The sequence below is a fragment of the Parasteatoda tepidariorum genome, chromosome 3 (assembly GCF_982258835.1).
Source record: "Parasteatoda tepidariorum strain Cologne lab strain chromosome 3, Ptep-v5.0, whole genome shotgun sequence".
Classification (NCBI taxonomy): Eukaryota; Metazoa; Arthropoda; class Arachnida; order Araneae; family Theridiidae; genus Parasteatoda; species Parasteatoda tepidariorum.
In genome coordinates, this window is record NC_141757.1 from 10,976,862 (window position 1) to 10,991,424 (window position 14,563).

The window sequence follows — 14,563 nt, forward strand, 5'->3', positions numbered from 1 at the left end:
CACAATAAATTTAAAAAAGCATTAAAATAACATTAATTGAAATGATAGATAGAACGAAAACTGTTATACTCTGCATCTTCATATTTATAGAATTTAAATTTAAAAAACAGAGTAAAGAAAGAGTTGAAGCAATAAAACAGCTGAAAAAAACATGAAAGCAAAAAATTTTTCTTCTTTTTTTCTGCAGAATTATATTCTAAAGATACTTTTCTTGTTCATCGGAAAGGTAAGAAATACTTCTGATTTTTCTGTTCTCATTTCGGAATAAAAGAAATAAGCCAATGACAGGCTTGCTTGCTTTAGCTAGAATTTTAAATTGATAAAATAAATAATAAAAAAAATAATAACAAAAGTTCTGAAATTAAAGAAGTTTAAAAGATATTCTTTCTTTCATTTTTTGACAGAAAACCATAATTTTTAAAGAACATGATAAAAACATTTCTTATTTTAATCAAATATGACTGTGAGTGGGGATTTTGTTACAAATTCAGATATTCGGAACACCAAGAAATTGAAGGGAATTCCATTCCAAGATCGACGTGCTGTTGTAGTTGTAGTTCATTTACGTCGCACTAGAGCTGCACAATGGGCTATTGGCGACGGTCTGGGGAAACATCCCTTACGATGATATGAAGACATGCCCTCACAATTTTGATCCTCTGCATAGGGGATGGCACCCCCGCCTCGGTAGCCCGACGACCTGCGCGCGAAGTCGAGCACTTTACGGTAGCTCAGTTTAACGAGGACCAATACGACGTGCCTTGCTCGAGAAATTCCATTATAAAAAGTTGTTTTTAACCAACCTAAATTCATGACTTTCCTTGAAAAAAAAATAGTTAAAATGTCATGACATTTTATGACAAAATTTGTTTAATATCGAAATTCATGACTTTTTCCAGGTGTGTTGATACCCTGCTTAAAACATTTAATTCACGTAAGTCACACTAATAAATTTTCTTCTTTCTACTGTTGAAGATTCGTTGTAATCACACAGATGCATGAAACTAAAAAAGTTTTATTTCAGTTAATTTTTTTTAAGAAGCAGCAAAAAAATTGTGGCTTTTAGATTGTATTTTGTTGCATTAAATAAATCTATTGTATCATTTTAAATAAGTCTATTGTAGTTTGTTGTTTTAAATAAAAAAACATACCAATTTTGTCAACAGGACGTAAGAAGAAAAAAGCTGAACGTGAGTGGCACACATAAGTGGCTGATGATTCATGAAGCAACAGCATAAATTGGCAGATGTTCTCAAAAATCAACCCATTGAAGTTATAAAGAAGAAGTTTTTGCATAATGGAAGGTATCACTTGTAAGGCTTTTAATGGAAGAAATCCTTCGCCCATTATGCAATGCCTCTAGAAATAAAAAAACACGATTAACTACAGAGTAAAAACAGTAATCATAGCTGCCAACATGGATAAAAAAAATTCAGTAGATTTAAGGAAAGTATATAAATTTCATGATAATTCTTGCATAATGTACTAAATATTTTATGCAAAGGGATTTTAAACGTCATCAAAATAGAAAAACTGCAATATTTTCCAGTTATCTAGGATATTAAATAAACTTGAAATGTTATGTATTGTGTTTACTCAAAACTTTGAATAGTAATAGGTATTTAATTCATCAAAGACAGTTAAAACATATTTTAACTAATTTAAAAAGGAAGTTCCGAATAAAAATAAAATGAAAATTTTAGGTAGGTACTTTATTTACGTCGCACTAGAGCTGCATAATGAGTCTTTGGTGATGGTCTGAGAAACATCCCTGAGGATTATCTGAAGATATGCCATTGCAATTTTGATCTTCTGCAGAGGGAATGGCTCCCCTGATTTGGTAGTCTGATGAGTTGTAAGCAAAGTCAAGCACATTATGGTAAAACAGTTTAACGAGGGCCGATACCATGCACCCTTAGTACCTAAGCAGGCTGATCAAAGTGGTCATCCAACCGCAGTCAGTGATGCTTGACTAAGGTGTTCTATTGGGACTGTTATTGTTAAGGACTGTCTTTACGATCAGTCCACTGCGGGGCAACGTTTTAACACAAAAAAAGTTTTCAACTGATTTTTATAAATGAGGATAATTTTATTATAAATGAATATAGCTTTATTATTTATAAATAAGGCTAGCTTTATTACATATAATACTTATTTTAATATTCGAGCAAGCAATAATCTGTGCAAAAATTCTATTACAGTAGGGATTTTTTAAGAATTTCACTCAATTTTAGGTACTTCTTTTAAATGTACAAAGACCAGGAGAGTTTAAATTAAACCAGTAGACCAGGAGAAACTGGAAAAATTCAGTACAGTTGGCAGCTATGAATAATACTTGCTAGGAATATGAATTATAGAAACAACTAACTTTTATGATCCAAAGAAGAATGTCTAAAACATTAATATGATTCATCTGAATTGAGTTTATGCGGAACTTTGTAGATTTCGGATTCAGCAGACGTTCTATCAGTAAAAATAAAGACGCAACTGTGTTTGGCGATATATTTTTTGCAAATGGATGAGATTTCAACATGACTGAAAATATGGCTCCATTTGAAATAGCAAGAGAACTCTGCTCACTTATCACTTCTTCTGATGCCAAGGCAGTGATGTTAAGTTTAGAATCAAACTTTAAGCAGTTTTGCAGGAAAAGCTGAAAAAAATATATTTCAAAAAGATTAAATTTACAAGATTACATGAATATACTATATGATTCAAACTGAACAGTTACATTTACAGTTATTACTCAAATACCCTATGGCAGAATTTTTCGAACTTTATGCGACAATTCTCTCTAGTACTAATACCTGTCAGAAAATATTTTTTAATAGTAGCAAATATATATATATATATATATATATATATATATATTACTAATTTCCAATAACAGAATCACTTTCTGTTTACAAAAAAAACCTTCATGTACAGAATCGAACAGTACATAATTTTTTTAATTATAAATGTAAGAATTTTTTTTTAAATACACATGTAAAAGAACACATATTCTGGTATTATTGGCAATATTCTCCTGTTCCAATTTTTTTTTTGTGTAGTTAACTTTTTTAAATTTTATCAATTTGGAAATTACTTTTTATAATGTAGATTTTTTTTTATTCTCAAAGCAAAGTAAAAGAAAAAGAGAAATCATGAGGGTTTCTTCCATTTCTGATATGCAAGAAAGGCATTTTTTTAAAATAATTCTGCAGAAAAGAAAATCTCTACAAAAATTCTGCAGATAAAAAAAATCAAACTTTTTTGCGACAATATCGCTATGACGAAAACAAATTTCAAATACAAAATAAAGACGATAGTAACTATTGGAACAAACCACATCTTGATTTAAGACTACAGAACCTGAAGTATTGTCACATTTAACCAGCTTGATCACCTTTTTTCAAAATATACCTTATTCATTATTATTATATTAAAAATATACCTTATTATTATTATATTTATTTATTAAATATGCTGATTACAGTCTCTTTTAAATTTAATCTTATTATTTAATAGAGTGATTCCACTTATAATAAAAAAAGGAAATAAAGTAAAAAACCATACTTTTTTCTAAATTTTGTGCACCAAAATATATTTTAATAAAATTCATTAATAATACCTTAAGAATGATTGGTTTTAAAGAATAATTTCATTGATACTAAACGTTTTTTCAATTTTCGCTAAAGTACTGATAAATTGTAGTCAAATCCATCTGTATTAGGCCCTATATACACAGCATATACGGTATCTTAGTTACAATATTGATTTTTTCAGTAATGTTAAGATTTCAGTAATGTTAAGAATTTATTTCATCAAAAAGAAATTGCTAAATGTTATGATTGGCAATTAGTTTTAATTAATAAATTGTAAAATTTTTTTATTAATCTGATATAAATTTAAAAAAAAGTTGGATTTAATAAATAAAGTTCATAATTTTTGCCTGCCCTTTATCATTTTTTTAAAACCAAGTAGCAAATTAGACGAATTTACGCCTCCCTTGATAAAATTAATGAACACAAAATTTCAAAAAAATTCAGTCACAATTCACGATTGCAAAATATGCATATTTTTACCTCTTCTTAATTTTAGCCATTTTTAATTATGTGCTTTACAATTTGAATCAAATAAGCTCATAGTTGTCAAATTTTCTCTTGCTTTTTAAAAATTTTCTAAACTATATAAATTGGTTTCCAAAATTTATGTTACGTAAATATATTTTAACCACCACAACATACACACATTTTATAAATTAAATGTTTATAAATTATGAAATACCAAAAGGACATGTTGAGTTCTGGTGAAATTAAAAATGTAGATGTTCATTTTTATTCCACTGCCACTTATAAATTGAGGGGCCTCAAATTACTTCCTGTTTGGTAATTGTGTAAATTAAATAATTTGTGAGAAACGAGTATTTGTAAAGTAATTACTGCAGAAAAAGAAACATAAACAAATTTCCCTGATTTTTCCAGGTTTTCCAGATAAAAATCTAAAAATTTCCAGGTTTTAGTTTCTTTATTCTAATAAAGTGTAGGATGTGGGTACAAGAAAAGTGTCTATATTATAAAATATTTTAATCAAAATGTTATTTTTTTAAACATATCTTGAAAAAAAAAATTTATTTCGACAATTTGGCAAGATTTTTTATTCATTTTTTAATGTTTTGGTACAAAATTTTGAATCAAAAATCATATATTGACCAACAAAAGAGTAAAATTAAATATTAGTATATAGTTAGTTCCCAAAAGAAAAAAAAACTTGTTTTTAAAATTAAAATATGTTATAAAAGGTTAAAATGAAATAGAAAAAATTAGCATTAATGCAACAATTTGTCAACAAACAATGCTGTTAGTGATTGTAAAAGTTGTAATGCTGTTAGTGATTGGTTGGTTTGCTGAGAAAAAGTAATTCACAGATTTCTTTAAATGGGAATACAAAAGCTTTCAGAAAAAGAGTGCAATACAAAATCTATTATTATTATGAAATTATAACCAACAAATTTTTGGAGAATTTTATTAAGTTAAAAATACAAAAACATTTTGTCAAAATGGAAAAGAATTACCATGAAAGTATTGGAACAAACTTAAGACATAAATGGATTCAGCCAAAGAACAGAATTTAAAAACAGAAGCTAATATCCCAATCCCTTCTTCCACCTCCACCACAATCTTTCCTAAATTGCACAGTCCATAGCGGTCAAAGGTTTCCACATTCGTTTAGCAACAGTGGGAGAATTTTATGTGGCATTCTAATTTAACAGAGCTGTAATGGAGCAAATATTGATGCAAGCAGTATTGCTTAGTTGATTATATTTATACTGCTTGGAGATACATTTCCGTCTAAAAAAGTGGGTATAATGGATGAAATAATTTAAGAAAATTAATAAATAATTTAAATTATTGAAATTAAAAAAATTTCCAGCTTTTCTTTAAAATTCCCTGATTTTTCCAGGGTTTTATCCAAATTTCCCTGATTTTACCAGGTTCTTTCCAGTATAAAAAAAAACTCCCTGATAATTCCAGGTTTTCCAGGTGGTTGGCCACCCTGATAAAATAGATAGATAAATAAGTTAACAAACCTGAAACATATCATCAGAAACTATGCACTTCTTACAGACAATCATCTGAGTCAAAAGTTCATATCCTTTTATTCGAATGAAATCATCTTGAAATGCACTGTCTTTATTAATGAGCTTCAGAATTATTTTTAGACTAGCAATCTGATCTTCCTCACTATTACTATTTTCCAGAATCTATTGATACACAAGAAAAGCTATAAATATAATAGTTTGATTCCCTGTTTGAATAAAATAATCATACTATTTGGAAATGCTATTGATACACAAACACAAGAAAAGCTATAAATATAATAGTTTGATTCACTGTTTGAATAAAATAATCTGATCATTTGGAAATGCTATTGATACACAAACACAAGAAAAGCTATAAATATAATAGTTTGATTCCCTGTTTGATAAAATAATCTGATTATTTGGAAATGCATTCATTAAAATTTAATGTCAGTAGCCCATTTTTACAACCCAATGAGGAACAAGATTATTTTTTCTTTAACACAGATTTAATTTAAAGGAAATTTTTTTTTCTTAAATACATTAAAAAAAAAAAAAAAGTGTAATAAATTAAAAGAAAAAAAATTCGACAAAAAAATTTTTTTTTGTTCTTTTTTGTTCTACAAAAAAATAAATAAATAAATAAAATAAAATAAAAATATGGTCAATAAATTAAAAGAAAAGCACAATTTTTGTTGCACAATCTTTTTCGTTCAACAAGAAACATTTAATCAGGAATAGCATTATTGAAAAATGGACGGAAAAAAAAATAAGAATTAAATTATTTGCAGAACAAGTAGCAAATGCTAATAATTTTCCAAAAAAAAAAAATATATATATATACAGTACAAAACCCGTTATCCGGAAATCAGAAAACCGGAAAACCAAAAAACCGGAATGAAATTCAATAAATTTTCCCGCCATTTTTTTCAAGAAATTTTTTTTTTCCTCATAGGATTTTAGTATTTTTCTTTCTTTTTTGAAAGATGTTTACCTTACCATAATTTCGGAAATAATCATTAGTGTATTACTTCATCGTTTTTTCTTCTTTTTAAGATTATTTCCAAAAAGTTTTTTTTTAGTTGGGTTTAACAATAAAAAAAACGGCTTTTTACAGCGATTCAGAAAACCGGAAAAATCAGTTATTCGGAATAGCGATGGTCTCGATCGATCCCGATAATCGGTTCCCTACTGTATATATTTTCTCCAAAAAGAATTAAACACTATAAATTTCTATGTTTGAAGGGCAAGTAAAATAAGATTTGATGATGGGTAGGGCTGCAAGTTTGTCGCGGGTAAAAAGACCCGAAATTAGCGAAAATTTTTTAAAATTAAGCAGATTCTAAACATAAGAAAGTTCACTACATAGACGATGCAAAACACAAAAATTGCGCATTTAATGAAAAAAGCTTAAAGAATACACAACAAAAATATTTCTTTTAATTTAAAGCCATATTAATAATTTTAATTAAATGAACAGAATTTTGGTACAAAGTGTTGTACATTGTCATATTATTCTCTTTATGCTTCGTCTTTCATCACTTAATACATTTTTATACTTAGAAAACGATCTTTCTGCGTTTTAGGTACCGACAAACATTGAATTGCCAGTTTTGCCTATTTTAGATAGCGTTCGGACTTTGATTTCCAAAACTGGATATATTTTCCTTCGTCAACAAGCAATTCATTGATCGTTGCTTTGTAAGAAGTAATTGCTGTGAAAACTCAAACATTCTACATTCAAACTACTAGTTACAAAAGCCTTATGTCCCTCTCATCTAAGAAACCTATCCCTATTTAAGAAATCACAAGAAGCCGCCCAGGAAATATTGCCTGGATATGTAGAAAGGCAGTAGAAATTTCATTGCCCAGTGCAATAGCCTGGGTTACAATTTTTGTGTCAAAGATTTGATTTATAGCATTTTCATTCTTTTGTGATTCCAATTTACAATTGTACTCTTACTGACTTCAGGAAAGTAATCCCATCAGTCTCTTACCCTCCCTAAGTGTAGAAAGACCACCTTACTTGACAAGCTAGTGATTATCTCTTATCTCTGAACTACTTTTTTTGTCATTTTGCTATTGATTCGCTCCCCTAAATATCTAACCAGTTTTACATGTTCAATTTAAGGCTTCAGAAAAGTTAAAAATTCTGTTAAATAAAAATAATAAATTAAAAACGAAAAAAAAATTCACATTTTAAGCCATTTTCGCAAATCAAAACATATTGAGAAATTTGCAGATTTCAGGAAAAAAGAGGATAATTTTGCGGAATTCATTGCGGAAATTCACGCCGAGACAGACCTGCTGCCCTAATGATGGGTGATAAGCAAAGGATATTACAAAGTACATAAATAGGTATTAAAACTTTCAGCTTTATAACTTAATAAAAATTTCAGTTAATAAAACTTAAAAAAAATAACACAAATTTAAAATACTTTAGATTATCCGTTCGCAACCGCAGATTCTTTTCAAAAAATGTTTTTATAAACTTACATAGGCGAACAACAACAAGAATATTGCAGATCCACCTGCTTGCAGAATGGCACTTTGAAGAGTTCGATACTCTTTTTGAGAAATTTTTCCAAAAACAAGAACTTGCAATTCAATTGGCATTTTTGAATATATCCCATCTTGCAATGATGTTAACCTAATAAAAAAATCAATCAAAACATTTTAAAATATTTATATCCCTTTAAATGAAAATAATACATAGTTTCATAAATATACCTCCAATTGTTATACTCAGTTTTGAAAACTACAAATATTTTTACAAGTGCAAGTCAACAAAAGTATTTACTCATTCTAATTTCCCGAAACTATTTGCAGAAACTGCATGAATAATAAGATAAAATCGCAGATGGTGCAAACTGCATGAATTTTCTTTAAAAAAAAAGATTACTCAAATGCACGATTTCAATAGAAAATACAAAAATTAAGATATCAATAAATATAAAAAACTTACTTTGAATTTCCACCAGAAGAGAAAGAGACTTGGAGAGGAAAAAATCCCCTTGGAGTCACTGGATACACCAAATAGGAATCTTTGTTTTCAGCTGTGTAACAGCAAACTAAAGAATTCTAAAAAAGAAAAAAAATGTATATTTAAAATTCAAATTCTTACAATGATGAATACACTGGTGAGATAGAATTTATCCTAGCAACAATTTTACATAGGACTCAGGTGGGCTAAAAACTGGCTCAATATTGGTGCTATATGATGTCTAGATATTTCAATATTAGTCCTATGCAGTCACAATAGCTCAGGGGATAGAGCGTTCCTTTTTCAATGAGGTGAACCAGGTTCGAATCCCAGCCATGGCTGGTCGATATGAATTTCGCATCCGGCTGGCACTGACGACAGTGCTGACGAAATTACTTCCAATACTAGATCCAGTAGTTCCTTTGTCTTGTGGATTGGGTTCAAAATTACAAGGTTACGTAGTTGAACATCAGTAGTCGTAAACCTGAAAATTGGGTCGGGTGTTCAACGACGGTTATAAAATAAAATATTGGTCCTATATATTAGTAGGACCGGTCCGGTACCGGTCTGTGGATAAAATGGTACCGGGCCGCCCATTTCATTGAAACTGAATTTAAATTCCTAGGTTTATACCCCAAATTAAAAATATCCGTGTTCATTAAAATTTTATTTATTAAAAAAAAAATATGCCCCCGAAGGTAGTAACATAAATTTTTTAATGTTTTAAAAAGTAAAAAAAAAGAAATCTTCTGCAACTATTTTTTCATTCAATTTGTTTAAATAAAAAAAAAGCAATCATCGTAACAGCAAATATCATAAATAAAAAACAAAAGCGCGGCGCGACATTTGCATTGGAACTAATGAAGAACTTCGTCTTCTCTCTCGATTCTGACGCCTCACACAGTGAGAGTATATAGTAAGGCTATAAAAGAGAAGCTGGCTCGTCTGCCATTTAGTCGCCCGAAGACCACGTGACCATGATTCCTCTCTACTGTTTTGTGTGCTTTATGCGGTTTTGTTTGTTTTTTGTAAAAAGAAAGTGTCTATCACTCCTCTCTCTGTTCACTGGTACTTTCTCAGGTTTAACAGTGCTTAGCGTACGTGTGTATTGTGTCTGTACAAATTTAACTCACAAGTTAGCGAAAATAAATACGAAACAGACGTCCTTAGAAAGTTTCCATGGAAAAAAGAAAAGGCTCAGTGAAGAGACCGAAGAGCCTTCAACATCAAAGAAACATGCAACTTTTAACAGACAATACCATGAGTCCTACTTGAAGTATGGTTTTGTCGGGACAGGCGATTCTCACAAACCAAAACCGCTCTGCATAGTTTGTGGCGATCAACTCTCCAATGACGCAATGAAACCTTCAAAACTGCTTCGCCACTTGAACTCCAAGCACCCTGGATTAAAAGACAAGTCCCTGGAGTATTTTGAAAGGAAAAACGGGAACACGAAGGACAGAAAAAATTTATGATGGCCACCACATCAATAAAGGAGAGTGCACTAAGAGCATCATATTTGGTGGCTAATCATATTGCTAAAGCTAAAAAGCCATTCAATAATGGTGAAGAATTAATCTTGCCCGCCACTAAAGACATTTGCCGTGAAATATTAGGAGAAGCTGCTGTGGAAAAGATAGCACATGTGCCTTTGTCGGCTAGCACTGTGACTAGGCGCATTGAGGAAATAGCCGAAGACATTGAAAAGCAATTGTTGGAGAGGATTAATGCATCACCGTGGTACGCACTCCAGGTTGACGAATCTACAGATATTGACAGCAAGGCAATACTACTTGTTTATATGCGATATCTATATCAGGAAGATGTGCATGAGGAATTGTTACGTGCACTATCTTTGCCAACCAACACCACAGGAGCAGAACTGTTCAAGTCACTGGATGGTTATATATCAAGACAACTGAAATGGTCCTTTTGTGTAGGCATATGCACAGACAGAGCTGCTGCTATGACCGGACGTCTATCTGGTTCAACTGCTCGGATTAAGGAAGTTGCACCTGAGAGTGAAGCTACACATAGTCTCATTCACAGGGAAGTGCTAGCAAGGCGAAAAATGTCACCAGAATTTAACAGCGTATTGATTGATGTCGTTAAAGTTATTAACTACGTCAAAACACACGCCCTTAACTCGCGCCTGTTTGAGCAGCTTTGTGAGGAGATGGACGCAGAGTACAGATGCCTTCTGTTATATACAGAAATACGATGGTTATCCAGAGGAAAATCGCTACTGAGAGTATTTGAATTGCGAGAGCCATTGCAAAGATTTCTCTTAGAAAAGATGTCACCGCTGGCAGCACATTTCAGTGACAAGGTATGGGTCACCAAACTGGCTTACCTGTGTAACATATTCAACCTGCTGAATGAACTCAATCTGTGCCATCAGGGGAAAATGACAACTGTTTTCAAGTTGGCTGACAAAGTAGCTGCCTTTAAAGCCAAACTGGAGTTATGGGGACAACGCGTGAACAGAGGCATTTTCGACATGTTTCAGACATTAGCGGGTATTTTAGGCGAGACAGAGCCTGAACATTCATTCTCCCAGTTGGTTCACGATCACCTGTCTTTGCTTTTAAAAGAGTTCGAGTGCTACTTCCCAACCACAAAAGACCCACGAACTGGTAAGGAATGGATCCGCGACCCATTTGCCAACAAATCGGGTGAATCTAGCTTGTCAGTGCAGGAAGAAGATCAACTGTTGGAGATTGTTAATGACGGCAGGCTCAAAACTACGTTCGAAACAACAACTCTGCCGGTGTTCTGGATTAAAGTGTTGGCAGAATACCCCGAGATTGTCACCACAGCACTTAAATCCCTATTGCCATTTCCAACAACCTATCTGTGCGAAGCTGGGTTTTCTGCAGTAACAGCAACCAAAACAAAGCAACGGAATAAACTGGAGATAAGCAACACACTTGGGGTGTCATTGTCTCCGATTACCCCCAGATGGAGCCGTCTCATTGCAAAGAAACAAGCTTAGAGTTCTCATTGATGTAATGTTCCAGTAAGTTAAAATGTTAAATCACTTTATTTTTTGGTTTAACTGTATTTTATTTTGAAGGTATGTTTAAATACATTTAAATTAAAATAATCTAAAATATAAACAATCAATACCCCACCCCCCTCAGTGGGCCGTGGTAAAATTATCAAACGTTGACAGGTCCGCGGTGATAAAAAGGTTGGGGAACACTGCTATATATGATCAATATAAAGCCCGTATTGGCTGATAATGAATATAAAATATCTGGAAAATTCTATATAGGGCTGATATTGGTAGTAAAATGGTGGTAATATATACGGGTGAATCGAGCAATTCTATATAGGGCCAATATTGGAAACTAACGGCCATTTGAACCCTTATTGAGCCAAGATTTATGAATATTGGTCTGATAAGGACCTAAGTTATTTTGCTAAGGTACTGGTGAATATACTGGCAATATAGAACAAAATCATAAGTAACATCATACAAAATCTCAGACGTCAAACATAAGGAAAAGGGACAAAGCAAAAAGTGCAAAAGAGAACAAATAAACTTGTAATCCAATCAAAGAAACTGATTTACACAAATTCAAAAAAGGAAATAAGATATTAACTTTTAAAATAATGTTCAAGAGCTAATTGATAAGTAATTATAATTTATAGACTAAAAATATTTAAAATTGCAATAACTTTTAAACAAATAGGAATTTGGAAAAAAAGTTCCACTTAAAGTTATACTTCAAAAAGGTCATATCAGGATGCCAATTTTCAATGTACATTAGATCAACAAACAAGGTTTTTTTAAACTCTGCGAGTTTTGAAGTTAGTAATTCTAGAACTAATGATTAAATCATATTTTAATTATTCAATCTAACTTCTTGCAAATTTTTTTCACTTTCCTTCATAATTTCAAGTTTCTAAGTCAGTAGTAAAGCAAAATGTAATGTAAAGCAAAAATTTGAAAGAAAAAAAATTGCAACAACTGTTGAGCAAATTGGAATTTCAAAGAAAAAAAATGTTCATAGACAAATATAGCCCTTTCAGCATGCCAAATTTTAATTTTGTTGTTGCTCTCCTGCAGACTGTAGAGTGGCCCGTAGGATATTTTTTTCAACAAGTTTAACAGTTAATAACTGTCAAATAATCGAATGCTCATTTTTTTTAAAAAAATTCCATCCTAATCCTCGTATAATCTTCTTTCATCATCAATGGCTCGACAGCCCAGGGTGGGCTTTGGCCTTCTCAAGCAGTTTTTTCCAGGCTAACCTCTTTCCTGCTAATGTTTTCCAGTTTTTAGTTTTTAAGACCAAAAGGTCTTTCTCTATTCCTTCTATCCATCTCAAATTTGGCCTGCCTCTCTTTCTGAAAACCAACTGGTCTGAAAACTCTTTTTGCTTCACGGTCTTTGTCCATTCTGATAACCTGGCCTGCCCATTTCATTCTTTGTTGTTTAATAAAGTTAATAATGTCAGGTTCATTATATGAGTGAAAAAGCTCTAAATTTGTTCTTCTGAGCCACATAATTTTTTTGAATTACTCCAAAAATACATTTTTTAATTTTTTATTTCCAATGCAGCAAGCGATACAGACATTATCCTAACGCCGTTCAGCGATCAAAAGAAAAGAAAAATACAAATACAGAAAGAGTTGAAATATACAAAAACAAAACATCAAACACAAAAATTAAATCAAGAATTTAAATTGAACAAAAGGTCTCTGGCCTCCCAGTGTCGGGAGTAGATGCAGTTCTTTGTGAGAACTGAACAATTGTTCAGTATTCATCGTCGCACCACTGCGGCAGAGGGGGCAGGCAGGATTATCCACTATTTTAAGACGGAAAAGATGAGCGTATAAGCAATCGTGCTTGGTAGCAAGACAAAAGGCAGCTACAGCACTGCTTTTTGGGCAATCGGGGAGATTAAGGATATTATTTCTCCACGATTTTTCTTTTGTCCGTTCTTTTAGCAATGATATATGTGTTGTCTTAATTGCACGATTAATCATTAATGAAGCGGACTTATAGCTAATCAAGTTATTTGGGGCTTGATTAACAAAGCAACCTTTTTTTACCAGTGCATCCGCTTTTTCGTTGCCGGGGATACCACAGCGGGATGGGATCCATTGTAAGGCAATCGTTTTATAACATCAAAAATACTTCTCCCACTCTTCTATACACCTTAGTAATTTCAAGTTTCTAAATTCCTACAGTTTTTTCCCAGTAAAACAAAATTTAGCATTAAGGTCAACACCTAAAACAGTACGCCTTTTTAATACAGAGAGATAAATATATTGAAATGTAAAAATTCATACTTGAAGTGGTTCAAGCGAGGGAGTTTTCAGGCCTAAAATGACATCCAGGTCAACTAAAGATGACATACTCCAAGATGGTGCCTCTTTGGGTACAAACATGTTTTGATTTAATAATGCACATTTTGAAATGTTAATTGAATTCGGCCCCAAACTTGCCAGATAGAAAATCACCTCTCTCGTTAGGACATCCCCTACAAATTAAAGATTTCATTCATATAAGCATAGCATCTACTAATACAATAAGGTAATTAATGATAAGTTAACTTTTTTAGACAGAAAATTACATTATTTATGAATCAAAGTGTCATTTAAATCATACTTCGTGCAATGTGAAGTATACTTCATTTTATAGGACATTCTACAGATAATGTATCAGCAGTTTTACTCATGAAACAGAATATTTTATATTATTTGAGCATTGAATGTATAATTTTTGTTGCTATAATTATGGTAACTCTAAACACTCTAACAATCAGAGCATTTAATCTGAAATTTTTTCGTAAGAGTTTATGTTTGAATAATTAAAATTGGAAAAGTAAGAAAATGTTTGGATATGAAAAGATACCTTTTGTATCAAGAAAACCTTTTTCAATATATTTTAAGATAATCTATAAATCCTAATAATAAACTTGAAGACTAAAAATTCATTTAATTAAAATATGTATTTATTATTGTATATAAAAATATAGAAACACAAATATGACATGGTACCT

At 31.4% G+C, this 14,563-nt stretch overlaps 1 protein-coding gene across 4 annotated transcripts in view; it reads right to left on the minus strand.

The window, feature by feature from the left end:
* The window catches only part of mv (lysosomal-trafficking regulator mauve), a 132,028-nt gene that overhangs the window by 66,223 nt on the left and 51,242 nt on the right, over positions 1-14,563 (minus strand). For all 4 annotated transcript variants that reach the window (XM_087158776.1, XM_087158775.1, XM_087158773.1 and 1 more), the window contains 6 exons: positions 13,851-14,041; positions 8,529-8,644; positions 8,060-8,213; positions 5,573-5,746; positions 2,369-2,653; positions 1,152-1,359 (listed from right to left, as the gene is read on the minus strand). In XM_087158776.1, coding sequence (XP_087014902.1) covers positions 1,152-1,359; positions 2,369-2,653; positions 5,573-5,746; positions 8,060-8,213; positions 8,529-8,644; positions 13,851-14,041 — 1,128 coding nt within the window. The remainder of the gene's footprint in view (positions 1-1,151; positions 1,360-2,368; positions 2,654-5,572; positions 5,747-8,059; positions 8,214-8,528; positions 8,645-13,850; positions 14,042-14,563) is intronic.